General features: G+C 36.9%; 1 protein-coding gene across 4 annotated transcripts in view; it reads right to left on the bottom strand.

The window, feature by feature from the left end:
- Positions 1-21230: 21230 nt before the first annotated feature.
- SYT9 (synaptotagmin 9) overlaps positions 21231-27975 on the bottom strand; it is a 73545-nt gene continuing 66800 nt past the window's right edge. For 2 of the 4 annotated variants that reach the window (XM_069803955.1, XM_069803954.1), the window contains one exon: positions 22965-27908. In XM_069803955.1, coding sequence (XP_069660056.1) covers positions 27819-27908 — 90 coding nt within the window. In that variant the 3' untranslated portion in view covers positions 22965-27818. Of the gene's footprint in view, positions 21922-22964; positions 27909-27975 lie in introns of those variants that run through there. The other 2 variants (XM_069803956.1, XM_069803957.1) reach the window with 2 other exon arrangements.

The following is a 27975-nucleotide window of genomic DNA, read 5'->3' on the forward strand; positions in this document are numbered from 1 at the left end:
TGGTCCTTTTTGATGTCTTACTTTTCACTATAAAGGACATTTGTGGGAGAATATGATCATGCCATGATCTCAATGCAGATATGAACATCTGCGATTTGATGCTGGACATTTAACAAGTGCTAATTTCATAGGCATCATCTGTGGAAGGCTGAAATCAGCAGGCAGAGAGTTCCTGTATGTTAACAATGGAGGCAGACTTGCTGTATTAAAAAATGCCATTTAAAATCATGTGAGAATGACCTAAGATCTTAGTGCTTGTTCTGCACCTGCGTGCTTTCCTATAATGAAAATACAGAGGTAGTGTAAGATAATTATCGTATTTAAATGAATACCATTGTTCGATCACTTTAAATGTGTATTTTTCTGATGGCTTTCTGTAAAAATGAGAAAATCTATCCTAAAGAATGTTATTTATAAGGTGCTCTAAATGAACATAGTGCTTAATAAAATAAAAGAGCAGGATATTGGTCTTTCTACACAGGAGTGTTACTGCTGTTTATATTTGTCTGCTTTGACTTTTGTTAATGTATACCATCTGTATCTTTCGCTTATATTTAGTATAGTGCTGCTTTCACAGTTCCTATTGATGTTTTGCCAATGGTACATTTCTCTTGTACCTAACATTTGTTAGACATAGTTTCATTGATCTGACTTTTAAAATTAATTGCTGGTTTGGTTTTGGAGGTTTTTGGGGGTTTTTTTGGTTGGTTTTTTTTTTTTAGGTTGCCGTCTAAATCAGCTAATGGTCTTCTCTGTCTGCAGAAATAGAAAATAGGTAGGAATGCATTTGAACATAATTCTACACTTTACAGCACTTTATGACAAGAATGTGGTATGTTACTTTTTTACATGCTGATATTATATAGGTGCAAAGGGAATCTAAACCATGCACATATGTATAAACCATGTTATGAAGAACAGAACTCAAATGACTGTCAGGGAGTGTAGGTGTCAGGCCCTCAGCAGTAGCTTTTGCTCTAGAAAGCTGCTCCTATTGAGCCTTACTAATGCTATGCAGACCGAACGTCCTGTGCTTACAAAATCCCTTGCTTTAGAAAGCAGTGAATTGTGAATGATACGGGTCTTGGCAGAGCTGTGAGGGAATGTGACCAGGGACAGCTTGTCATTGCCAGCCCAGAACCTAAACAACCTTGATGAGCCCAGTCGTATCCTCCAAAGCCGCAGAAACTAGAAATTGTCTCTCCCTGACTCATTCAGTTTTAAATAATGAGATGCCTGGCAGTTTGGTCCATTGGTCTTCATGTACAATGTCCTGGTGGGCTTAGGACATAGGCTCAGTTTGTGATACAAGTTAAGGTGACTCTCTTCAGCAGCCCTAGAACCAGTACTATTATCTGTATAGCATCTTCATCCTACTATTATTCTACAACACCTTCAGTGTGAAGGCCCTGCAAGGGGACAGTCCTCTTGTGCACCCTCAGAAATGTTCTCAGCTCTTGTGCTGAAATAGTCCCCTCCAGCTAGATTCTGAGCTTTGAGAACTGTAGTCCTTTTACACACCTGACAGTAGGTGGAGTAAGGGCCAAGGATTGAACAGAAGATATGGCATAAACAAGGTGATGGATGGGAGAATTATGTTTGAATGTTAAAAGTTGCACAGAATTTTAGTAGGTGAGTAAGTATGTTCACAGATAGATACGCAGGTGTCAGAAGATCTGAGAAAAGCACATCCCTAACTTTCAAGGTTAGTCTGGCAATGCAGCTTGTTAGTGAGTACCAGTTTAAACTTAGTTTCCATTATTTGCTTCCTCTCATATGACGTGTCCTTGTGTACTTACTGAATTTGGGTGCAGGTGACATGGTGTCAGAAATCCCAACTAGATTATTTACATTGCACATCTTAGAATCAGAGTCATTGAGGTTGGAAAGGACCTCTTGAGATCATCTAGTCCAATCTCTATTTTTAAAAAAACAAAGTTACTAAGTTTTACAAATAGGAAAGTTGCAAACATTTCCAAAGAATAAAGTCTTTAGGACATGGAATTTACAGATACTTCTACAGAACTCATGTTTTTCTGTTGCCCTTTGTTGCATCCTGTTGAACAAGGATTGTGCTTCACAGACTGGAAATTAGCAAGCAGCAATTTTTCAGGTAATATTTGAGTCAGTGTAGAACACTTTTTTTTTTTTTTTTTTTGCTAGGAGCAGTCTATGTAAAAGAAACATTAATTCACACGGTTGCAAAATCAGAAAGGTTTGAAAAGAAAAAAGGAGATTTCTCTGCTAACTAGTATTTTTTAAACTAGAGTTAAAGAGTCAAAGCTGAAGGTTTCCCTTCTATAAATTCAATTTAAAATGTCAGAATGAAAGCTATTCCACCATAATCATTACTTTTGAACACACAATAATATATATTGGCTGAAAAAATACAGAGAGCACAAATAATTATTTCAGGAGATCACTACATTGCTGAAACTCCAAAAGGTTCAAATTAAAGTGTTTGAAAGCCATCTCACAGGCTAATTGTGTTTCCTCAAGCCCCAAGGCAACTCATGATGTCTCCATGGCAACTGTTCTTTACTTTTTTATTTAGAAAAGTGTTTATGCTTCATACTTTGCATACTATTGGGTATAAGGAAAACCTAACATTGGGTAAGTTTGATAGTCAGCAGCTTTTCCTTTTGTAGTATTTCCCCTAGTGCAGATATTACAGTTGTGATTTCTGATCTTAACTAGATTTTTATAATCAAGTGATTATTACATCTTAGTTTTGCACTGCAAAATACTTATTTGATAATAAAGAAAATTATGTCATATTTTCTTACATTATTGTAGTGGCAATTCAGCAGATTATTCATTTGTGTGCAATTTTCATGTTAATTTAGCAGAGGTATCACAGCTGTGTAGTGATTGACATCAAAACCAAATCTGAGCATGATGAACCAGATTCTTTTTCTTTTTCAATCCATATCATACGATTGTTACCTGGCTATTTCACTTACTATAAACTGGCACAGAATTAGGACTAATATACTGAAATTGAAAAGGGAACTCAGTTACTGAGAGTGAATACTAACCTGCAAAATCTCTCTCCGATGTTCAGGCTGGCATATTTGGGAGATGAACACCTAGAGTATATTTGCCTTCCAAACAAACCGGCTGAATGACTGCAGACAATTCATTTCACCTCTATAACTCAGTTTCTGCATCTATAGGTGGTATTAATGATTTGTTTTTGCAAAACACTGCAACATCTGCACTTTTGAAAAGAGGTGAATTATAGCTCAAAGGTTTTCACTCTTAGTGAATACTAACCAACTTGCTTTCTGGAAATATTTTGCCATTGTCAGTTCTTGCCCATCAGTGTTTATTTACGCTAATGATACCAAGACTGTGGCTGTTTCAGTCACCTGCACAGCTTTTGTAGTTGCAGTCATTCTAGAGAGCTACTCAGCAATTTGAGTTCTGGCTTCCTGCTCGTTTTTGTCAACACAGTATTTTTGCTAGGGCTACCTAATTGGATTTCTTCATATTTGACAAAGGCATGGTTGGAGAGCTTTTGCCCAGCTGTTAGTACCTGTACTTTTACCTCACAGCTAAAATTTGTGCCAACATAACTCATATGTGACCTTAAAGTGGTTGGGAAGGTTTATATCTTCTGTGTGTGGTCTTCTGGAAGGGACTGTGAACTGAATGAAGAGGGATAACTGAGAGTGACTCCTGGTCTTGTCATGGTTCTAGAGCTCATAGCACGACTCAACTGAATTCAATAATCAGTTTGGGGAAGCAGTGGTAGTGAGACCTGTGAGCAGTTCTGGGCAAACATCTGTCAAGGATGTTTTAGATATGGTTGATTCCCTTGTATAAATAAGGATGAGCAAGAGACCTTTTTGACCTCATGGGGTCCCCTCTACACCTATTTCTACAGTTTTATGATACTTTTCAATAAGGTATATATTATTTTGTTTTCAAATTTTGTCCTTTTGATTTTTCAGATTCTTGCTTAAGTATTTACTGAGAGGTTTTTTTCCTTCAAAGCTTTGAGTTTAAAGTTTGTGTGAGTAAAACTCCACTCTAATGACAGGCTTAAATGTAAGCACTTATTTAGATGCTTTATCGAATTAAAGTCTGTCCTCTCAGTGTCCCATTCTGCCTTCCTCACCCTCTCTCTGAGAAATATGAGACCAGCATGGTGATGACTAATCCTGCTGCTATTGTTGTGGTATTGTTTAGATGCATCAGTGAGGAATATTTTTAAGAACATTTCCTACTGTTTAAATTAATCTTTAATAAATCATGGAACAGTGAAACTGCTGTGTGACCTTGACCAAAAATAACACACTTCAGATACCTAATATAGAGGAAGCAGTTCCAAAGCAGTTTAGAGAGTATAAATTGTTGGCCCAGAGTAATCATCCAGTAATGATCACATCTATAAAGAATTTGTAATTTGTTTTTATGGAAAATATACAAACAACACCCTTCCCCCAACTGTGTAATAGTAATAATTCATTTATCAATAGGAACTTGATGATAACACACTGCCAGTCTATATTCTAGCTTGTACTAATAAGAAATTTCAGTCTCCTGTGCTAGTGCTAGAGAAATATAGTGGAAGGCAGAATTAAACATGCATTGTGTATGCCTCAATGTCAGTTGATTACAATACTTCCATTAAAGCAGCTAAACATATTGCTTGTGGTTTTTATTTGCACATATAACATAGTTATAAATGTGTGAAACTGAACACAATCTAGTGGTTAAACAGTTGGCAGGAGAGAAAAGTATTGGCTTAAAACATGTTTATTATAGTCTTTTTTGATTTGTTTTTCTAATAGCAGTAATAAGCAAGAACATGCTATGGAGTGAATGCGTACCATTCATAATGGCACTGCTTTTTCTAAAACCTAGTAGCAGTAGCCTTGGTAGTATTTACTTAATGTTTACATTTAATATCACCAAAGACATGAGCTCTAATGTTCTAGGAATATTACAAATATATAATAAACAACAGTCCCTGCTTGAGACTCTCAGGTGATCTACTTAATCTAATTGTGATTTGTTCATATGCCTTATTTCTTACAAATGACATTTCTTATATTTGACATCTCCATCTCTATGGTCTTCGTTTAGATCAGGAGCATTCAGAGCTAAGGCTTCAGCTTTTGCTTTTATCAGAAAAATAGAACATGATCTGCTTTAGGAGCTTTTGAGCCTCATAATGAAGCTCAAAGAGAACAGGGGAATTGCACACTATTTGTCAGATAGGTAATTGTAGAAATCATAATACTAACTATATGCCTCCTAAAGACTGATCTCTGCAGATAGAAAACCTGGTAGGAAAAATCTGGCAGCTTTCTGGTGTGTTCTCAGTGCTCCTATGGCACAAGATAACAATAGAGATTCTGCCTTCATAATTAATAGTAATATCCATTTCAGATATTTTTAGCAATCCTAATGGATTCTACATCTACAGAAATGCTGGGTTTTATCCCTTATATTATAGAGGATATTTCCAAAAAGAAAGAAAGAATGAAACTGTATAAAACAGAAAGGAAAATGAAAAGCATTCGAGAATGCCTAATACTCTCCTAATAGCAATTTTAACTCCTTTGGCGAAAGTCCAGTCTCAGAAACACAAACATTGACTTCAGTAAGTATTTTGAGCCTAGCTCTTACATTGTTTTGAGCCCTCTAGGCTTAATTTGAAATGAATAGAAGTTGAATAGTCGGTGGAAATCTCTCTTTCTTAAGTAATATTTGTATCAGATAGGATATTTCAAATTAAGAATTTAGATACCAATTAAAACATAAACGTGAAGGGCACAAGGAGCAATGATCATTGACCAATAATATAAATATAAAATAATTGGATTTGCTTTAGAGATACTGAATAAATTAAAATTATCTTAAATAAGAATATAACCTCCTTTTTTCCTAAGCAAAAACTTATGTGGAACAAAACCAAACAAACAGTTAATTAGCACTCATTTGGTAATATTTATGGTCTGGACATCTTTGTATAACTTGCTTAGGGCCCAAGATGCCCTTAACTGTTGAAAGTCTCAAAGTCAGTTTAAGAAAAAAACCCAAACCAAAACACAAAAACGTTGTGTCAGTAATGTCTAACATAGGTTGATGTTCTTTTATTTTTTTAAAGAGCTTGAATACAAGCAAAATTCAAAAAGTTTTGCTGTCACAAACATCAAAGTAGTAGGTCTCACACGCAGTATCTACCTCATTTTATTGACTAGTGCTATATTGATCCTGTTTATCAGTACAGCACTAAACTTTAGGGCAGTAATTGTGGGAGGTTGTAAAAGATGGAAACAGAGAAAAATGCAGAAAACAGAGGACAAAGCAGTACAATTTCTTTTCTTCATAATTTTATTAGTTTTCCATTCCTTTTGTCCACATACTAAAATGATGAGATAATCTGTATGATTACCATCAATTGACTTATAACCTTAAAATAAAGGGACTTCTTAATGTCAAGTATAAGAGGAAGTTTATGGAAGAAATGTAGTTTTGTGGTAACATCTGGATGTTAGCTTGGAAACAGAACCCCTGCTGGACCTTCAGTTTTATTGCTGCTACCCCATACAATTCACGGGTGCAGAAATACCATGTAACATAGGAATTGCAACCAAAGATAGGGAAGGAGCAGTAGCAATAGATTAACTCATAAGAAAAAAAATCTAGTTTCCATAAAAAGACCTTAATTAAAAAAAAAGGGTAGGGAAGGGGGAGGAAAGAAAACACAGAACTCACAGAAACAGATTGCTTTTTATGGCTGTTTTTTTAGCACTTTTCATGGGTGACAATTACTGTGGAAAAAGAGCTTTTCTAATAACTTTTTTCCCAATATTGAGTATGGTACAGTGTGTGTGTGTGACTACAAATATACGTAGACACAGGGATAATATTGAAAGATTTTTAGCATGGCTTCAGTCATTTAGCACATATATCAATTCCCTTTTAAACTATATCTGCTCTTGTCTTTTAAAGCTAAATTTCTGTAGAAAGGTAATGGAAAATAACCTGTATTGTTTTTCCATTGGCTACAAACATCATCTGCTAATTTAAATCTACCTGGGGTTGGTTATTTTGTACTATAGGGGCACATAAAAGCAGATGTGATTATCAGAGAAATAAGCATTCTCTGGGGTAAAGAAAAAAGTGTATTCCTTCTGATATGCCTGAGGATGTAATGAAGTATCAGAAGACTCAGTAGATCCCACATTCCTTTGATGGTGTCACATCATCCTGATGTAGGTCAGGGTTTAAGGACCACCACAGAGTCCTCAATGCACGATTTGCACTTTTCACTTCTTCTGAAATGTTCTTCTTTGGTATTGTACGTATATAATTACAACTGGTAATATTAAGAAAGCATATTCCTCCTGCTCACCAGCATGGGAAGAAGCCACACATACACGTGCATTCACATGCATGCACATGTACTGTGTGTAGTGGAGTTAAATGGAGTAATTAATCAACTCAATTGTATCCAAGAAAGATGGAAAGCATAACATTATTATGGCTTCTTAGCATCAGAGACCATGGAAAGTAAGAAATTTTTCCAGGAGAAACAGACGGAAGACATTTTGCTGCAGGTTCATCTTTAGAACCAATACAGGCTGCAGATGTGATAAACTAATGCAGCATTTCATAAACACCATTTTTAGTTTATTAGGTAGAGATACTTTGCTCCATTTTCATTTCTATATATATTTATATGGCTCAGCTTTTTTGTTTCATTTGTTTTGGAGCCTTTGGAGAGCTTTTTTGACAACCCATTGAAGTTGTCAGGATTTTTTCTACATCATTGCCTTTAATTCTAGTCCTGTCTCATTTTTTCCATTGTATTCTCCTCTCTCTCTCGCCGTTGTCTTTTTCTTTTTCTTTCCAGCTCTTTTGCTGCTTTACTTTCTGATTCATTATTTGAAGTGAAATTTTTCTCCATATGATGAAGAATCACAGGCATAGTTTACATGATATTTGCTTTCTTCAAATACAGACATTTATTCCAAATTGTGGGCAGGAGCCTCTGAGTAATGTGGTTTAAGAGTATCTGTTGAATCCCTGGAGTTTCAGCAGAACATTTATTACTACTCTGATGATGTTGTTCAAAGTTAAAAAGACTGCCATCAATGTAGAAAAGAAAAGATAAGCGGTAAGACCATTCTGAAATTGATATAAGGAGAAAGCACACTGGGACAAAACAAAATCCCTTAATAGCAAAGCCTTGTAAAACTAAACAAGGCTTAAAGCTGGGGGTGTATTTATTATGGCATGTGTTGCATAAGCTCAACACTTACTTAGATATTTTATACTCATGATCTCTTGAATAACTGGGAAATATATAAAATAAATACTGTTTATATATAATATAGACAGACAGATAGATAGATGTAAAATGTTTTGAGCAACAGGAGGTGTTTAAAATCATGCCCCTGAATTTGTTGCAGTCAGATGGGACAAGATTTTCAGAAGTGATGAGTAACCTTGAGTGTCTACATTCTTGTGTTGCAAAGGGACTTGTGCTAAGCCCTTGTTGCAAATTATATTTATCTCTTCCCCTAAGTATATTCCCAGCTGGGCACCAAAAATGGAAGCACACTGAATCAGCAAAATCTGTTAATTTTGCATTGAAAGGAATTCTGATAGAGAAAATTCTCAGCCTCCTCACCTGGGGTCTTCTGATGCAGAAAGGTCAAGAAGATAAGGGGTTTTATAAGGAGAGAATCAGACTAGTAAGAAGAATCATTAGCAGTATTAATTACCGCTCCTTCAGTGGTGTCCATGGACTGGCTTGGCAAGATATGGGCAAAATGTTTCCATTTAATAATATGTTATTAGTGGGATAAATAGACAAGAAGGTTCTGCAGTATAGTCTTCATATGATTGCAGTGTAACTCGTCGAAAACGCAAGTGAGTTAATTGTAGAATGACTGCTTAATAATAACAGAGCTGTTTTCATTAGATTACATGGTAAGTCACATTTGCTAATTCGTGAATGATAAGCCCTTGGGAAAGTTATTAATTTGTTGTTGAACACTGTCATTCCAGTCTCTGATGGGCCGAGGCAACAGAATATAGATGTTGAATGGCTAAAAATGTGAGGTGGCAGGAATTGCCTGTGGTTCATGATGGGTCTGACAGACTATTAATACTTTCCTTTGCTACCATCCAGTCATTCTACTTCTATTCTGGCATCTGCAAGTGCAACATATCCCTCCAAAAAGGATGGCTTGCACACTACCAAGTTAGTAATACCAAGTTAATAATATCCTTAAACAAGGATTTAGATTTTTAATACTGAACAAAAAGAAGCACTGCAGTCTTTTGTTAATGTCCTAGCTCTGTCTGCCCTGTATGGTCAGGTCCTTGTAATTTATGTATAAAAATAAATGAACAGATATGCACCATGTTAAGCAAATTGTTGACTTGATATTTTATAAACTGAAGCATATATTAAACTAGGTATTCTTTTTCCTCACTGCAGTCAATGGTAATATTCCCAGTAGTGTCAGTGAGTGCAAGAATAGGCCAGAAAGCTGGTTTTGCTTGCATTAAATGAGGGTACACTAGATTACTCTTTCGAGAAGTTGGAGCCTATTTAAAACAATTGGGGCCGGGGGCTGTTTGTTTGCTTGTTTGGTTTTTTTTATGAGAGAGGAACATGCAGTCATTGTTTGCATGAAAAGGCACTAAAACTTGACTAAAATGTTTTAATGAGTCACTGAGGGACTGTGCTAATGCCTTCATCTGGTAGATTATATGCAAAATGAAGGACGGTATCATTCAAACTCAGTGCTCTGAAACAGAATGTAAATCTCTAACAGGGACTGTTAACTGCAATTAGGAAACAGCAACAGTTGTTTGAAAGACAGAGACTCCATGTTAGTCTGGACTAAAGGCCTTCTAGCAAAGATAATGGAAAGCTTCCTTCAGAAACTACATGGAGTCAGTAGCACTTTGTGGTTTTTCAGTTTCTCAGCAGGTGGCCAGAAGGTCTCCAAAAACTAACTATGAAAGAAGAGCTCTAATTCTGCCATTTCAAAGAACTTGCCATTTCAAAGTTATGACTGCGACAAGGTTACAGCCCAGCCTGAGAGCACCATGGAATTCCCTGTGAGAGCTCCACACTCACTGGATAGTTAAAACTATGCAAACAGAAAAGCTGAAGTTTATTAGACAGTCACAAATTTAAAAATCATAGATCATGTGAAGAACACATGAAAATCACTTGAAGTCTAGAATTAACTAATATGGATGGGTTAATTTACTCTTTCTTTTCTGAATGCTCAGATTTCTTTAGATACCTTCTCAGAAACTAAGTGAAAGCTGAAATCCTCATTCAGTGTCTTGGTTCTACCTTGATTTCAAGGAAAAATGGTCAACATGCAACACTGATGAAAAAAATTGTGATGTTTTGTGTCACTAATGAACAGAATGGATTTAAAGGCATGAAGTAGGCATTTGGATGGAATTTAGGTGCCTAAATCCAAAGCTACATTTTTGAATATTTTTCCTCTATTAAGATATTTATGTGAGGTTTGCAAAAACATTAGATCTGTGAGATAACAAGGTTTTAAGTGACTTGTCAAAATTACATGTGGAGAATCAGTGGCTGAAGAAGACCTGGATATCTAGTTATATTTTATACGAAGAAGACAATGAATAAAATACAGAAACAGCTTGGACCAGATAATGGACCAGAACATGGGCATGACTCTTCCAGTTAACAGAGAGAACCTTGACTGTATTTTTTTTTATTCTTTCACCTTTTCAGCCACTCCATTTCACTCCATTTCTTCCCTGCAAATTTCTGAAAAATGGACGTTATAACCACACTCTCCTCACATAACCTGTTATTATGTTACAGTCTAACCTATTACCACATTAGTTAGTGGCTTTGTAATCTTTTGGGAGGTGGCAGCTGATATGTTTGAAACCCCCAGCTAACAAAGGACTTGTAGATCCTATACACAATTTTTATTTCTCTACTATCTACTACAATTATAAAAGAGCATGACCATTGATTCAGATCAGAAGTTCACGTTTTCTTCACAGCATCTGGTTATAGCTAGGTAATATCTACCATTATTACAAAATCTACTTTATGCCTGGCTGGTTTGACTCACCTTCAATTAGCATCCCATTGTGAAGTCTGCATCATCTTAAGTCCAAAGAGGCTGTTTTCATGAAACATCAAAAGTGATCACTCATTACAACACCCTTCATAACTGTCAAATGTTGTATTTGTCATTTGATGCCAAATAACTGCATATGCTGAAAAGAGGCAAATAGCTATGCAATGATATGTTAAAAGATCTGAAGCAGAAGAAATTGTTGTTACTTCAGAAAAATTACAAGCTATGGCACATTTTACTATTTCATTCTAACTGTAACTTAGCTTGAATATTTTCACGTTAATTACTGAAGTCATATTTAATTGACTGCACACTGGCAGAGCTTGTTCAAAAATTAAGAGCTAATTTAGGAAATAACATTAAATAACAAAAATTCTGTAATAAAACATTTGGGTTTTTTTTAAAAGTTTACAAGTATTTTAATGATTTCTACTATTACTGTCCTTTGACATAGCCAGTAATTTGGTTGATCACACCTGTAAAAAATTTTGAAGTTTATAATTTCTTAAATAATGTTTATTATCTGTTGTAAATGTTTCCTTTTCAAATGCTTTTTGAAATTTAATGGCGGCTTATTTACGATTGGGAACACATAATGGTGCATTATTAAAAATCTGTCTCCATTTTCTCTGAATTAGTTTCAGGAGTAATTTAGATTAATAAAGCAAAAATAACATTTTTTTGATTAATTGTAGAATAAACTGTCACCCAGCTACTGTAGCCCTTGCCATTTACACAGCTTGCTATATTTCACAGGTGAAAATATTTATCCCTGGTTTACAGAGAGGGAAGTTAAGGCATGGGTTGATGACTTATAGACTTGCAGAAACCAGCATCATAAATGAAGGAATAAAAGCCTGTGTTCTTGTTCCATTACTGTTACCCTGTCCACTTCATCATCCAGATAGAAGCAAAAGCATCTAATGAGATTCCAGCTGAAGTTGTGGACAGAGCCATGAGGCAGTACTGGGTCTGACCTTAGTATAAATACCTAAGAACTTTTATGGATAGGCTTAAATCTGGAGCTAAACTTGGAGACATATCTAACACCCAGTTTCAGTGATAGGAAATACTAGAAACAGGCTCACAGCTGTGCGTCTTGGAAATGATCTCTCATTGATCTTCATTTCCATGGTTATGTTTAAGGCTTAGAGCTTCAAACACATTCATATGAACTTGTATGAATGTTCACATTTGTATGAATGAGCCATGCAAAATTCATCCTATAAAGGTGTTATTCTCAGGGACCTTTTCTGATGCAGTAGGCAGGAACAAGGGCAACATTACTTCTTGCTGAGAAGATAAAGAAAACTGATTGATCCTTTGAAATACATTTTGCTAGAGAAGACATGATTAGTGGGACAGATTTGAGATAAATTCTATGTGTCTGTAGGAGAAATACTCTTCTAATGGAAAATACGCATACCCAGGGAAAACTTAAGTATGTGCAGCCAAAGGAGTTACAGGGAGGCAGAGGAAGGAGGAAATTACTTGTAAAAGGATGAATGAAATAACATTATTTTGGAGATGAGAAACAGACCTAAACGGTACTTTTCTTAGAATTTCCCAGGATATGTCCTGTGTTTTTTAATATTATTGGCTTAAAGGAAATTAATTTAGCTTTTATTTCCAGAATAGAAATCATGGCACAGAAAAGGAATGCCCAGAGTAGGTAGTGTCAGGGACTGAAGGCATAATACTCATATATCGGATTGCATTCATTTGTCTAAAGTCATGCTGGAATTCATTCATCCAGTTCAGCAAACCCCAAATCTTTGCCTTTCAGAGATATAATACAAGGCTTTTTCCAGAGACATGGTGAATAACATGAGGATGCATGATGGAAAAAGGTCACCTTCATTGGTTTGGTTTGTTCAGTATCCTCTACATAATCAGTAAAGATGTCCATCACTCATGACACCAAGGACTTGAAAATGGATTTATGACTGATGTAATTAAAAAAGATAACATTAAAGAGAATTTGTTTATAGGATTACCTAGCAAATTGTCGTGGTTTAACCCCAGCCAGCAACTAAGCACCACGCAGCCGCTCACTCACTCCCCCCCCATCCAGTGGGATGGGGGAGAAAATCGGGAAAAGAAGTAAAACTCGTGGGTTAAGAACGGTTTAATAGAACAGAAAAGAAGAAACTAATAATGATAATGATAACACTAATAAAATTACAACAGCAGTAATAAAAGTATTGGAATGTACAAATGATGCGCAGGGCAATTGCTCACCACCCGCCGACCGACACCCAGCCAGTCCCCGAGCGGCGAATCCCTGCCCCCCACTTCCCAGTTCCTAAACTAGATGGGACGTCCCATGGTATGGAATACACTGTTGGCCAGTTTGGGTCAGGTGCCCTGGCTGGGCATGAGAAGCTGAAAAATCCTTGACTCTAGTCTAAACACTACTGAGCAACAACTGCAAACATCAGTGTTATCAACATTCTTCACATACTGAACTCAAAACATAGCACTGCACCAGCTACTAGGAAGACAGTTAACTCTATCCCAGCTGAAACCAGGACACAAATAAAGGTTGTGATTAATAGTTAAAAATCGACCAAAGGAAATACTGCAAAGCCCCGAAGTGTCTGTATTTCTGGTACTTACTGGAAATGGAGCATTACTTTGTGTCCCTGCTGTTGTTGTGCCTAGTGCATTCTGCCAGAATGCTAGTCCCCTTCAGTGATGCCACATATATATATGTTGTGGGAGCACTCAGACGCTTCAGATTTGAAAGATCAAAAATGTTACTGCTATTATTACTTTTATCATCAATAGCCAATCCTAGAAGAACTAATCACAGTTTGGAAAAAAATGAGTGGAGAGGAAACCTGTTGATGTTCTGAGTGCCAGCTTTGGACTCTTCACAGAGGGTTCCTAGTCAGTGATCTTCGTCTGCATGTGCAGGAGATCCTGAAGTAAACAGAACTGTAACAAGCTGAAACTTTCTATTTGTAGATCTAGAGGAAAAATAAAAGAAAAAGAAAACAAAACACCCATGCACAGCACAAGTGATGGATATAATTTAAAAAAAAAACACAAACAACACGAAACCCCACAACCATAATCCCAGCCACTTTATCAGCTTTTGGGTGAGTATCTCAGAGTGACTCAAATTAAAAGGACTAGGCATCTCAGATCCATGGTTCATGAGTATTAATGGCCACTGATGGTGCAGGCCGATATGCAGACATTCTTGTCCCCTGAAAAATGACCCAGAGTTAGCTGGTTCTTGGCCATACCATAGAAGTTAAAATTGCAGTCTAAGTCCTTTCTCCGTGTGCATGTAAGTAGCCAGTGTCTCTTCCTATTTGTGTTATCCAAACCTCACTCTCTCACTCACTTTCCAGACGTTTGGTGCATTGCTTCTTCAACTAGTGCTCTAAAAAGAAGTTAGGCATTTTTGTAATGCCTAACATGGTAGGCCTCTCAGAATTACCACAACATAAGCCCTGAATAATAATAATGATCATGTGAAGTTAGAAATAGTCCTGAAGCTTTTTGATCTCTTACTAAATGAGGACACAGCTGTAAATGAAATTGTCAGTTCTTTTTAGCATGGGCCAGGCTACACGTAGTAAGTGAGCGTTAGTTTACTGCTGCTTTTAGAATTAAATCTATGACTGATTTCTGTTCACATTTCTGTTGTTGAGAGGTGTGTTTTTCACGTATCTAGGCAGATCGCTGGAGAACATTTGATGTAAGTAGTAAAATGGATCAGATTAACATTTCTGCAAAGATAAATATGTAGTCCCTGGTTTCTGTTGAAGTAGCTTTGTAACAATAAAGCAGTTTTGCCAGCTGACAGACAACAGAAATTTAGTGACTTCAACAATGCTATCTTTTATAATTATTCTTCTCCCTTAGTGGTACAATATAGGTTAGGTAGCTGAAAATCCAGACCAGCTGGCCGGCTGACTTCCCAGGCTCTCTTTCTCATGTCGCTAAAAAGTAAACAAAGTAGCTAGATTTATCTTAAGTGAATTAATAAAATGTTGGCATAGTTGAAATTTTTTGACAGGTTTCTTGCTACAATCTAATTGCAGGAAAATTGGAGTCAGTAGAATGACACTATGGGAATTGGGATAATAGTTACCTTTCTAGATACCTTCCTTGGCCATCAGTAATGGGATGAAGAATTCTTTACATTGGAGAAAAAGAAGTCTTTGTGTCTGAGATGATCTGTATTTAAGACATTGTGGCATAAGGGAAAAAATTGGGAAAAAAAAAGGTCTCACAGCTTTCCCAGCAGCTTCAAGGCAGAGAAAGTGGTGTGAAGGCTTTAAAGGCCCATCAGAGAACCATAAATGCCTCCTCCACCTGCTCTAGTCCTGTGGTTCTTTCCACAAGTTCCCCAAAAGGGAACGCTGAGTTCTCCGCTGACTCCCTGCAGAGCATCCCTGGCATTATGCTGGTTTTGAGCTCTCACATTTGGCATAGAAATTGTGTCAGTAGGTGGAAGAAGATCAGCAAAAGACCAAGCATATTTTTGAGGTTCTTCAGATATATACCAGTCCTTTGCGTTTGTCTGACACACAGCCCTGGGCACCACAAAGATGATGTATGTTTCTGCTATGGTTCTGCTGTCCTGTTACTTTTGTAAGCATATCAGAATGAAGAATTGGGCTCAAAAATTTTATTGAGTGTCAGATGTGTGTGGCTAGTTGCAGGAAAAAAAAGATTGACATTAGTGAAACTGAGAAATCTGCACAAAATTCTGGAGTAAAAAAGCTATGCTGCCAGACTGATGTTGTGATGGCAGATGCAGCTGGGATTTGTGTGGTGCCCTACAAAACTCAGCACTGCCCATAAGTTTGAGCTGAATTGGCCTTTATCCCACCTAACTGCAGTGGATAAACAATATTTGATTTTTACCCCTCAGTTAGCAACTTGGCAATTGTGTGTCCTTTCATTGAGAAAAGAGATAAAAGGCTGTGCTTACAGCCCTGATCTCCACAGAAGAAGTATGTTTTTCTTTAGTCATTCAACAAATGTGGTAATTTTTCACTTGGAAACGAATTTTTATAGGTTCAGGAATTTGGGAATCTGTGAAATTTTATTTATGAGCAGGATTAGATGGTAATGATTTAATTGATGGTTGAGCATGCAGACTAACTATGCATACAAGATCTTTTTGATAATTATATCTTTTCACAGAGCTAGAGGTTTTTGTAATTTAGGTCTCAGATAGTAATTACAAACCAGATGCTATTTTAGGCATAGTCTGCAGCACACCCATGGTACTTATTTTGAAATTCAAAACAAACACAAAACCACTGTTGGAGCACTTAAGGCAGAAAGATGAATTGAAATCACTTAAGGTAATGTGGCATCATGCATAGATACATGAACTGGTATGAGAGTACTATATATATTATTATAATAATCTCTACCTGGGTTCACTGTCATGGAGCATGCAGTGGTTTCAGTGGAATTATTTCTTTTAAGTTTTGTGTTGAATCTTCTGGGTCAAACCCCTCAGGTTTCATTTGAAGACTGTGTTGCATAAAAATCACTGTGTGTCAGTATTTGGGGGCTTGGAAGAGTCAGGGTGAATTGTTTCCTGATAAAAATTGAGGCTTGTTAACACACTGTGAAAGCCATTCCTGTAATACTATGTTAGGAGAGTGTATAAGAGACATAATGCAGTTTAGAAACAAGATAATGTCATACTCTACCTCTGCTCCCCACGCTCCTGCCATACTCAAAGCAGACTGCATTCCCTGGAATAACGAAGGGTAATCAGTTGTCTATTAGACTGCTTCCTCATTTGTTGAGGCAGCAGGAAGGCTATGGTATATCAGGCTGGGAATTCTCCAAAGAGAAGGGAGGGTTTCCTGGCTGAAGGCAGTAACTTGGGTGCTCTGTGCCTGCTTTTCCCAAAGAGTTCCTATACAATGCTAAGCAAGTCATTGATGTTGCAAATTTCACAATTTATCATGTCTTGTATTGTGTCTGTGTCCAGAGTGCTTTCCTTGGAGGGAGCATACGGAATTCTTAGCATAGCATCTGGGCTTGTTCAGAACTCTATTTTGAGGAAATATCCTGCTCCAAGATGCTTATTATTACAAACCCACACCCTTAAATGTTGAATTGGCACCTGAACGAATATGTTAATATTATTTTCTCTGTGCTCCTGCACTCTGTATATAAAATGGAGATGATATACCAAGGTACTTTCATCCTTCCTTTATGCAGCTCATTTATACCTAGTGCTTTGAGTGCAGGACAAGTAAAGTGAAATCTGTGTTCTGGAGAGCCATGTAGGAGAATTCTCTCAGAATGTGCTATAGAAAATTGTTATGAACTTAAAAGGCAGGTTGTTTTTATGCTGTTGAGGCTGATCATAGTGTCAGCTCATGCGGGACTGGCTTTAAATTTATTTCCTTCTATTGGCTTATTCTACATGGGAAAGAATTGAGGAGAGGCTAATCCAACATGCCAGCCACTAAGGAGATAGGAAGATTTTCTTCCACTCCTATATCCCGCTTGATTGTCATCTGCTGCTCTGAATGATGTAGAAAGAAACTACCAAGATGCATTTTTTCTTTATAGTAATACGTTTCTATCTGTAAAACAAAGGACTGAATGACAGCAGATGTGAGCAAAGGTCTGAAACTATATTTATATTCCTACAGGAAACCTATTTAGGAGAGAAGGGCAACGGTGGTTATAAGCTGGTTTGCCGTTTCTCATTAAATACAGGAGGTATAGTTTTGTCAGTCTTCCTGACTTGGGGTTCCCTGGTTCTGCTTTCCATGGCTTACTATGTACCCGAATATTTCTCTGATGTACATATGGGGTGTTCTTTTTCTATGGCATATGAGCATGCATATTGCTGTTTCCATGCATGTTTTCAAGAAGTTATTCAGGATATACCTAAAACGATGTGTAATGCAGTCTTGACAGCAGAACAGAAAATGAGCTAATTCTTTTACTTCTATGAGTAACTAGCAATCATTAGTACTAAATGCATGATGTTTTGCATTCCTCACACTTTGAAGAGCTGCTGACTCGTCTTACCCCCTGAAATGGGCTTTTTACTCAAGCATCCCAAACAAATAATGATTTAGAGATTTCAGGCTTTTTTTGCTTTGTCTCATGTTATTACCCTTTTTGAAACAGTTCATAGAAGGTGCAGGATGTGGCAAAGGAGAAAGGAAATTAATACAGAGCAGTAAATCCAAATCTCCTTTCTTTAGAGGTCCTTTCCCTTAAGGACAGTAACATTAGAAGTTTGCTATGCCTTTGGTTTAAATAAAACTTCTAGAAGGTATTTCTCAATTAATTGTTATTTGGGCAGTTGGGTAGCATAAGTATTATGTCAGTTCACCTGAATCCTGTGGTAACACCTTTTCTAAACAAAGCTCTCTCACCTGTCCGTTTGCTCTCTGTGCTCCTGAACATTACTTTGGACAAGTGTCAGAATGCTCTGACATTTCAGGCAATGTTTTGGCCTGAAATATTTTATTAATGTACTTTTTCAGACTTCACATGTATTGACAAATGTTTGATGTCTTTAGGAACAGACACGAGTAGCTATTGATTTTGTGATTTGCTGTCACCTTGGATTTTGCAACATTCATCAGAAGTGGTTCAGGCCTGGCTGTTACTATTAACTCATTACATTTCAATCTGGCAATTTATCCTACCATGTTCTGACATTCTATAGCAGCCCTTATGTCCCTACACTTTTGGTCTGTTACCTGAAGACAAAATACACACCTTTCTAATGAAAATATTATGCTGTGGGTAATAGCAGATGAAACATGAGTAAAGGCTGAAACACCTCATCACCAGCCTTGTCTGTTGGACCTGGCCTCACTTGGAAAACTACAGGAGAAATCAACGTGCTCAGGAAAGTTTTCTTATATATGAAGAATGAGAATGATTGAAGCCATCTGTCTAGTAAAAATCACCAAGGGAAAGATGATGAGGGAAAGGTTTTGAGGAAAGAATAGGAGGAGAAGAAAAGGCAGATATCAGAAGTAAAAATAAAATAAATTAAAAACAGTAGACAATTAAAATGAAAATCTATTCTGCAGATATCTAGATGCAACTTAGATGTTATTTCTACTTGCAATGGAATTTCCAAGGCAAAGCATCTTAGATCTTGTCTGAAAAGCTCCAGATATTTTGAAGGTTTTGCTGAAATGTGCTGATCTGCCTGAACAGGGTGAGATCGGAGAGGGGAGTGGGAGAGAATGGCACTCCTGTTCTCAGACAGATTGGAGGAAACGAAAACGCGATTCAGCAGAGCTCCACACACAAACCTAAAGATGCTCCTGATGAAAGGAAGGAATTGGTTTTTTGAGTGAGCTCAACCTATTATTTGGCAGTGTTTGGAACAATGAATTTTCATTTGAAGTGGATTTAAAATAAGAGTAGGAGGAAATAGTTTCCTGTCCTTTCTCACAGGGAGGAGATTCAGCTCCAATGTAATACTAAGAATTCCTCCTTCTGTTTCAATCCACTTTAACTTTCAAAGTCATTCAAGTAGTACAGAAAGAGAAGAAGTCTTGGGACATTTACAAACAACTGGGTAAAGGTGCAAGAAGTTCATTTGGGAAAATATGACAGAAAACCTTAGCTCCTGCTACCAATAACAACCATAGCAGTAAAATGTTTGTTCATGATTACTGCTGCTGGAACTGTGTGGTACTGAACAGCGTATAATCCTCATCCCAGGTGTATGGTAGGTTTCTGCAGTCTTTGATGCATAGTACCACTTTAGGGAGTCTTCTACCATTTATGATGGCCTAAACTTATTTATTGACCAAAAATGTACTTATGTTTCTAACTGGTGCAGCCATGAGACTTACAGGTGTTTGCAGTTCCTGTAGCTCCCAAATTCCTTTTCCATTAGATTTAAAAGATTTATTTATTTGTAAGATTTTAGTAATGAAATTCAAAATGAAGCAGAATATCTTGAAAAAGTTATTTGAACTTCCCAGTTATGTATGTTGTTGCATGACCTGCCTAAGCTAGAAGCTGGTGAGATTCCTCAAGGGTAACTGAGGTGAGGGGACCAGGGCCAGACTTAGCAAAGACTTTTTGAATACTTCATGTTCTTTTCCTGAAATGTGGTATGTATTAAAACACTTTGAACTGAAAGTAAAATGCCATCATATTTGGACAGCTGCGGTTTTGAAGTGAGGAAATACCAGCAGTATTATCAAAAGATTGTTTTCTGGAAAAAGGAAGAGATATTTCTACTAGAACAGTAAATATTTGGAATTGAGTTTCACTAAGATACAAGAGCTGATTGACGAGTTTGGCAATGTTTTTTTAAGCTAATTTATGTGATTATTCATCAAATATTATTTAGTGATTTATTTTTTTATTTTATGTAGTGAACTATCACTTTAAAAAAAAAAAAAAAAAGCTAAGGTCATTCAAAAGGTCCAAAACTGTTGCATTTTTAAAAGATGGTTTTTAAAATTAGATTTCATTTTTTGGAGTCCTAATGTAGCTGAACGGTATTAATCTATTGTTTTAAGAATGCTTTTCTCTCAGTTACCAAGATATAAATGCTATGGTTATAGTAACATTCTAGAAACAGAATTCTGGCTGCTAAACTGGCTTATTGACATTTCTCACACTTTCACACTTCTAAATGATTTTTTAATTTTAAAGCTGCTTTAGTTAGGCTCTTTGGACCAGACTGTCTGTTCAGGCACATCTAACGTTATGGAACATTTACAGATTTTCCTACTTGTGCTTGTATTAGAACATAGATTCACTGAATGTTATTTGCAAGTTATTAAGTGGTTTAAGGCCATGACCTTTTGGATGATGTGGTGGACCAGATTGAAGTGTGTGGTTAATTAATTTGGAAATGATAAATGCATAAGTATAGTCAGCGAATTATTTGATGCTGTTTAAATGGCAATATTAGAATACTGATCAGGGTGATAAAAACAGTGGCCTGAAATAGACTTTGTTCTTGTCACTAGTAAGGGACAATTTTGGCTCTCAATTCTGAGTGTTGGAACCTCCTATTTGCACAACCCATGCAAGGGAAGAATTCAACCCCGATCATCTACTGATTTCTGTTTCAAGGCGGAGAGGTATTTTTTTATTTTGCTTAGAATTTTCACCACAAGCCTTATAAAAATTTGCATGTTGCTTATATTTGAAATCTCTGTTAGGGCCCACCATGACAAATTTCAGTGACAATATTGTCAGACGTGAATGGAAGTAGTTTGAGGTACAAGACACTGTGATTTCCTTCTCTGGAAAGATTACTTTTGGAGTCACGAAGTTTGCCAACTTGATCATGTCTTTAGATGCAGAGGCTTGTCCCTGTTCTGCGTCTCTGCTACTTTCTGAGTTACTGATTTCTTAGACAGCCCATGTCTTCGGCTCTTTAGGGACATCACTTTGCACTCACGCTCCTGTTCCATCACTTTAGGCGCTTTTTAGACTTTGTTGCATGTCCTCACCAGGATTCCCCCTGTGGAAAGTCATAGTCAGCTGCTAGTAAAGCTTGTTATTAATAAGGTATCATCTCCCTTAATTTTCATCTCACTGGATATTAGCTGCGCAGGATCACTAGGCTTTTCAGGTTTAACCTTATGTGGGATGTTTTATTTGCTATTGATTAAGCTTTTGCAGTAAGGATTCTCAACCTTTGGCTTCTCATTTTCAGTTCGTTAACAGGCTGTTGCAATCAGTCTTTCAGCTGTCCCAGTCTTAATAGAGTTTCATTTCAAGTCTGTAGGCTACTTATAAAGACTTAAAGGATGATTCTGCTGGAAAAGTGTCTTGAAAGGAGAGATGTGTGGGCCTGTTTTGACAGAGCAAAAGGCAGAGAGGGATAATTAGCACTACATTCTTTGCCAGGGACAAAATGCCTATACATGTGTCCTTTGTTAATCTTCCATCTCTCTTGTTGACCAGCTGTCTGAAGTGCCATTTACAGGTACCTGTACGTAATGCAGAAAAACAGGAGTCTATGCAGGCCTAAAGGTGTTACCATTATTAAGGATAATATCAACTACAGGCCTGTTCTCATTTGTTTTCCATGTGTCCGTGATATCAAATAGTCCCAAGAAGAGAACAGAACTATATTCAATTCTTTCTTAGTTGAATGAAATTATTGTTTTCTGCCACATTTTGTACATCAGCAGCCCTTTATTAATGCAATATGTGCAAGTAGGCTAGATCTTCCAAATGAGAAGAGATGGAGCTTATCCCTAAAGAGACAGAGAAACTCTTACTTAATTAGATGTCATGCACAACCCTTGCTGATGGATATATAATTTCAGTTGATGTGAAAAAAAGACAAGAAAAAAGGACAAGAGTATCGCCTTCTTAGGTGTAGTTTGTGTGGTCATCCCAGATACATCTGTTCTCTCTTTTCTATTTGTTTCTGGGCTCCGTCAGGGGACCCCTGGGAATCTCCCTGAGCTACATGTCAGGTGTTGACAGGAGGATTGTTAATTTTGCTAGCTTGCCATGCTAAATACTAATTTTGATAATTTAACACATTGTCACTTGGTAGAAGCACTTCTGTAGCTTCTTTATTTTCTTCTTAAGTATAGATGATATTCACGTTTGATATCCCTCAAAATCTTTCTATAATGATGATTGTGGCCATGAGGTGAAACAAGAGGATGTTTCAGTACCCAAACCCTCAAATTATGTTTGAGTACTGTAAAGTAACTGTCATTTTAACAGCTTTGTCTCTCTGGTCTCATTTATTTTACCAAAACACAACATCTGTGGAGAAAAATTGAGTTAAAACATTTCCAAAGCGTTTGCTGGCTTTCTGAATAATGAATTGAACTTTAATATATTAATACAAAATAGTAATAAATTACAATTGCACAGTTTCTTACAGAGTTTTTATTAAGATCAAAACTTATTTGTTCAGACTAGATTCATAGAAATAAATCACAGTACATTTTTACTTGTGTTTAGAAGATTGTAATATGTATTATAAAATTAAGAAATTTTTTGTCCCTCAAACCATCACTGCAAAAGGAATCATGCATTATTTCTACTAAACAAACAAAATGCCCACCTAATTGAGAGAGCCTTGATACAGGTATGGCTCTACTCTCCAAAATTAGACATGAAACATAGAGATACCAGGACTATTTATTGAACAAGAAATAATAAAGTATAGTACAATGTTCATGTGTTATTAAAAACAAAAGAATACCAAAACAACACACCTCTCTTCACGCACCTTTGCAATGGGTATTAAAAATGACAGCTGGCCAGCATGCAACTGAATAAAACATTCCAGTTTTACAATGTCTACATTTGAGCAAAAGAAGGAGGAACTAAAAAACCCAGACAAAACAAACAAACAAACAAACAGCTCTGATGCTTACACATCTTCACGTCATCTTCCCCTCTGTGCCATGTGTGCTCTGTTCGGGCAGCAGTTGAGGTATGTCCTGATGATACCTCTTCCGAATAGTGCCCATCACTGCCATCTGGATTAGTGCTCTTTATGGACCTTCAAGGAGATGGAGGTCCTTTCAGAGAACTGCAGGACCCTGGAGAATTTCCAGCTGTAGTTCCTTGCCCAACCCACTGTATTAGAAATTAACTGTAAACGCAGCTCTTGAAACTACTCAGCCTTGAATGTGCAGTGCCCTTACAAGATAATTCACACCTTGCCTAGCTTGGTTCACATATTCTAAGGCTGTCACTTCAGAACAGAATTATGGCTGCAAGCAAGGCCTTGCACTAATTATAGCAAGATTCAAGGTGATGCTGTTACAAAGTCTGTCCTGCTGCCATTTTTTCCAGCACAGAGGGCTTCTATTAAATTCTACATTATTGTGGATTACTTTCTCTACATGCTTTTTTCTTTCTAGATAAGAAAGCCATTGTTTTCTCACTTGATACTGAGATGTAATCATTTGACAATGCACTGTTCTAAAGGGAAGAAAGCTTATAATTGAAGACACTTCAGATTGAGTCACCTAGTCTGTTTTTTTCACTTCTTTCTGTTCAAACAAAATGCATTAACAGTAAAGTAATTCCAGATAAATTTCTAACTGGGTCAAACAGATTTTTCAGCTGCATTTCCAGTCCTCTTTCTCCCTTCCCTTGTTTGTTTCTCCCTTGTTTTTTACTTTTAAACTAAAAGAGAGTTTGCAGCTTTTTTTTTCAATGGCAAATAGGTCCCCTCAGTGCTTGAATGTTGCCAAGTGATAAACATGTAAATATGTCTCTTGTACCTCTAACTTTGCGTGCTCATGTTAATATAGCCACATGCCATGTTTGGTCTTTAAAAACACAGAAATGAAACCAAACCAAACAAAAAAAACAAAGAGCAAAACCAACAAACATCCCCCCCCCAACAACAACAACTATCCCCTGAAGCCAAGAAGGGTGAACTAAAATAACCTCTTAATTTTTACTCTTTTGCATTGCCCTTTCCTGTTGTCTCACTTTGAATTGAACCAGCAGTTTCCCTACTGGTAGTTAAATTGGATCTCTATATAACAAGTTTCTCATATGTACTGCTTTGATGTTTTATGGATCTGCTGGCATAGAAAGCTGAAGTGCGCATCGACTGGTAGGAACAGTTTGAGCTCTGGGGCTTTTATGCTACATGTTTGCTTTCTGTTCTGATAGTGCCTGCTTCCCCACATTGAGATGCATGTGTGTTTGTCCACTGCCAGGATTATTTACAGGGAAAAAGGAAACAAAAGAGAACAGAAATGCTTTTAATATCTTGTGATTTCAGTGGAAACAGATAAAGAAATATTTGAGCGCTCAACTGCAGAAGGGTGGTGCTGTGAGTATTTTGGCATGGGAATATCACATAACTGCCCATTATACTCTGCCTCAGTGTCAGCAGCTTGGAAGGCTTTCCCATTGACACACTTCTTTTTCATAAAACAACATCTGAAATGGTGGCTTGCTATGGAAAACTAAAAGTAACAGTTTAATAGCACATTGTTAATGAGTGAAGTGGGTTTAAAATCTTGCTGAGATGCATTTCTAAGGGATTTCCTTTTCTATTTTAGAATTACGATACTTGTCATACAGCGTAATTATGTATTCTCAGGAAATAAGAAAACAAATGAGGGTTGCAGCTTTGAAATTATTCCTGTGAGCCTTCTACTAATTTACCTCTGAGAATCATATTTCAGAAAAGAAAGGCTGAACAATATTGGGATCATAGTTTTCTCTGGGTCCTCAGGTGATTTTGTAGCAGTATATCCTCTGTTCCTTCCAATATGCTGTTCTATTATTGTACTACAGTCCAAAGAGAGCAGCAGTCTACTGGCCCACCAGAACCATAACATGAAAATATTTCAGGTCTAGGGAATAGCATTGGTTAAGTGGAATATAAAGGTGATGAGTGAAGTATCCAAATACAGAAAATAGCTATCATTCCGTATATGCTCTACAGTGATAAGGCAGGTATTTGTAAAAGTCACATAGTAATGCCACAGCCTGAATAACCATTTGCAAGTCATGAGTCAGCAAGAATTAGGAGAATTTAATTCAAAATTAGCTTTTCTTCCTCATCCCTAAGCCTTTGAGGTGTGCTGGATTCCACTTTAAATGCTCACTGAACAGAGTTTTCTTTTCTTTTTTTTTCTTTCTTTTTTTTTTTTTTTTGAATAGAGCTGTGTTCAAAATCATACTCTTGATGCCAGACCCTTGAGCAATAAATAAACTGAGTGTAGTAATAAAATAAAAAAACCACTGGCAATTATAATGATACTACTTTTCAGTTGATGCCCCTTTGAGCTGCTAGATACAAATCTTAGAAAGGCCTCTGTGCTCTTCCATGGACACAAAATGAGCCTTCTGCATAGGTGTTTTCCTGTTTACAGAAGTTACTGTTGCTAACATCGCAGTGGGAAAGCATGCAGCTGCCTGCTCTGCATTCCAGGCAGGGATGCACGTATAATGATTTGTCCAGGAAATCCAAGAACTCTATTCCAAAGGAAGAATACTTCCATCCTTCTTTGCTTATGCCCATCTCCCCATGTGACTCATGGGAGATAAGCCTGGGTAAAGAGTGCAGGATTTTGCCTGAAGTGAGGATCATGCATGAACAGGTACGAACGTTGTATCCTATCACTGGCCTGCTGATATAAAACTTCAGTTGAAAGTGTAGTGAAATAGTTTTGCCAGGGCAACCTTATATCCGTATTTTTCTTCTGGAAATGCCCAGTTACCCATCTGGAATTTTGCTTGGGCAAGTTTTGAAGAGTTGTTTAGTTTGCCAAGTGTATCCTTGTATGTGGTAGCTGTATTCTCCATAGCATGGCGTGAGATTTTTGAAAACCACTGTACTCACAGGACTTCTGCTTTATAGCTGCAGCACACATTTACAACAGATCCAAGATTTCCTGCAAGTGCCAAGCTGTGCTTTACCCACTAACAATTCTGATTTTCTGGAATATCCTCAATTGATAGGTTATAAAACTAATTTTGCAGATTTTGGATCAAAATTTCAAATATTTTCTTCAATATTTGTGTCAGCAAAATTGCAAATCCAAAACGCTTGGTGAGCATTCAACATGTACAAGACATCAAGCAATGTGTGTGCACATAAACTTATCTGACGTATATATAAAGACCAGGGCTCCCTATCTGTAAGTACGTAACAGGCAACTAGATTGTATAAAATACTCATAATTCGAATTTGCATTTTTTGAATAAAAATCCCCATGTAAAAGCTTGAATCAAATTATCTCTAGGAAAGTTTGAAGGAAGAGAGAACTCCATGCATGGCTAAGTAAGTGGAAAAAATTTATCCCAGGGGGTCTTTTTTGGGGGGCATAGATATAATGTGAAAGAGTTCAGTGTTTTGATTTTTTTTTTTTTTAATGGTCAGAATTTGACAGCATTTACAATATACCACGATGTAAAATAGCCCTGTTAATTCTACTACAAATAATAAAGAAAGTCTTCACAGGCACTATATATTTGGAACAGCATTTTAAAATGACATTGTGTGTGTATGTGCACATGCACGCACATGTGTGTGCTTGTTAGTATGATAGAGCATAGCCACCTGTGATATGCTTCCAACTTTTTGCAACAGCATGGACACAACTAAGAAACATTGACTGGAAAATCATCTACAAAGGTTGAGGACTAACAGCCTCCATGTTATACAGATGGTTATCTTCTTTCTAAAAGAACATACTGTCATTATAAATACCATATGTATCTTGTTCTCACCCAACAGAACTTTTTTTCAGTTTTTCAGATTTGAAGGATTTCTGCAAAGAACCATATTAATTTGTTTTCATGTAAGGTGAAAGGAGGCACCAACTGAGATGGAGGATGCAACTTGTCATCAAAAAATAAACGTCTGATGACAATAATTCTTGAAAAAAAAAGACTTAGAAAGCTATTGATTCACAATACTGCACCTTTTTTACAAATACAAGAACCATATTTGTTGTTGCTTCCCATATTTGTTGGTTTTCATTGCTATCATGTTGCTTGTAAAACCTGGGTTTTTCTAATGAACAGAAATTATGACTTGAATTTGGGTAATGCTTACGACCATACAAATAATCTATCAGTAGCAATAGTGTCAGCTGGAGAATTAATGCTACAAGTGGATAACATTACACTACTTGAAACCAAAAGCTCTTCACATAGTAGAAGACTGAGGGTCCTATTCAGCAAATATTCAGGTTCCTATGGCTGTGGCCACAGAGGTTCCAGAAGCTCTCGCTGAGTCTAATCCTGATTCAGGAACCAAAATGATATGCTGTGTATATATTTCTCTGCACAGCCTGGATGCGCTGGACACCCTCCCCCACTTGATTCCTGGGAAGGAAAAAAATATGTCTCTGTTTAGCTCAGTGACATGAAAAGCAATCCACAGTAATGAAAT

The sequence above is a fragment of the Haliaeetus albicilla genome, chromosome 16 (genome assembly GCF_947461875.1).
Source record: "Haliaeetus albicilla chromosome 16, bHalAlb1.1, whole genome shotgun sequence".
Classification (NCBI taxonomy): domain Eukaryota; kingdom Metazoa; phylum Chordata; class Aves; order Accipitriformes; family Accipitridae; genus Haliaeetus; species Haliaeetus albicilla.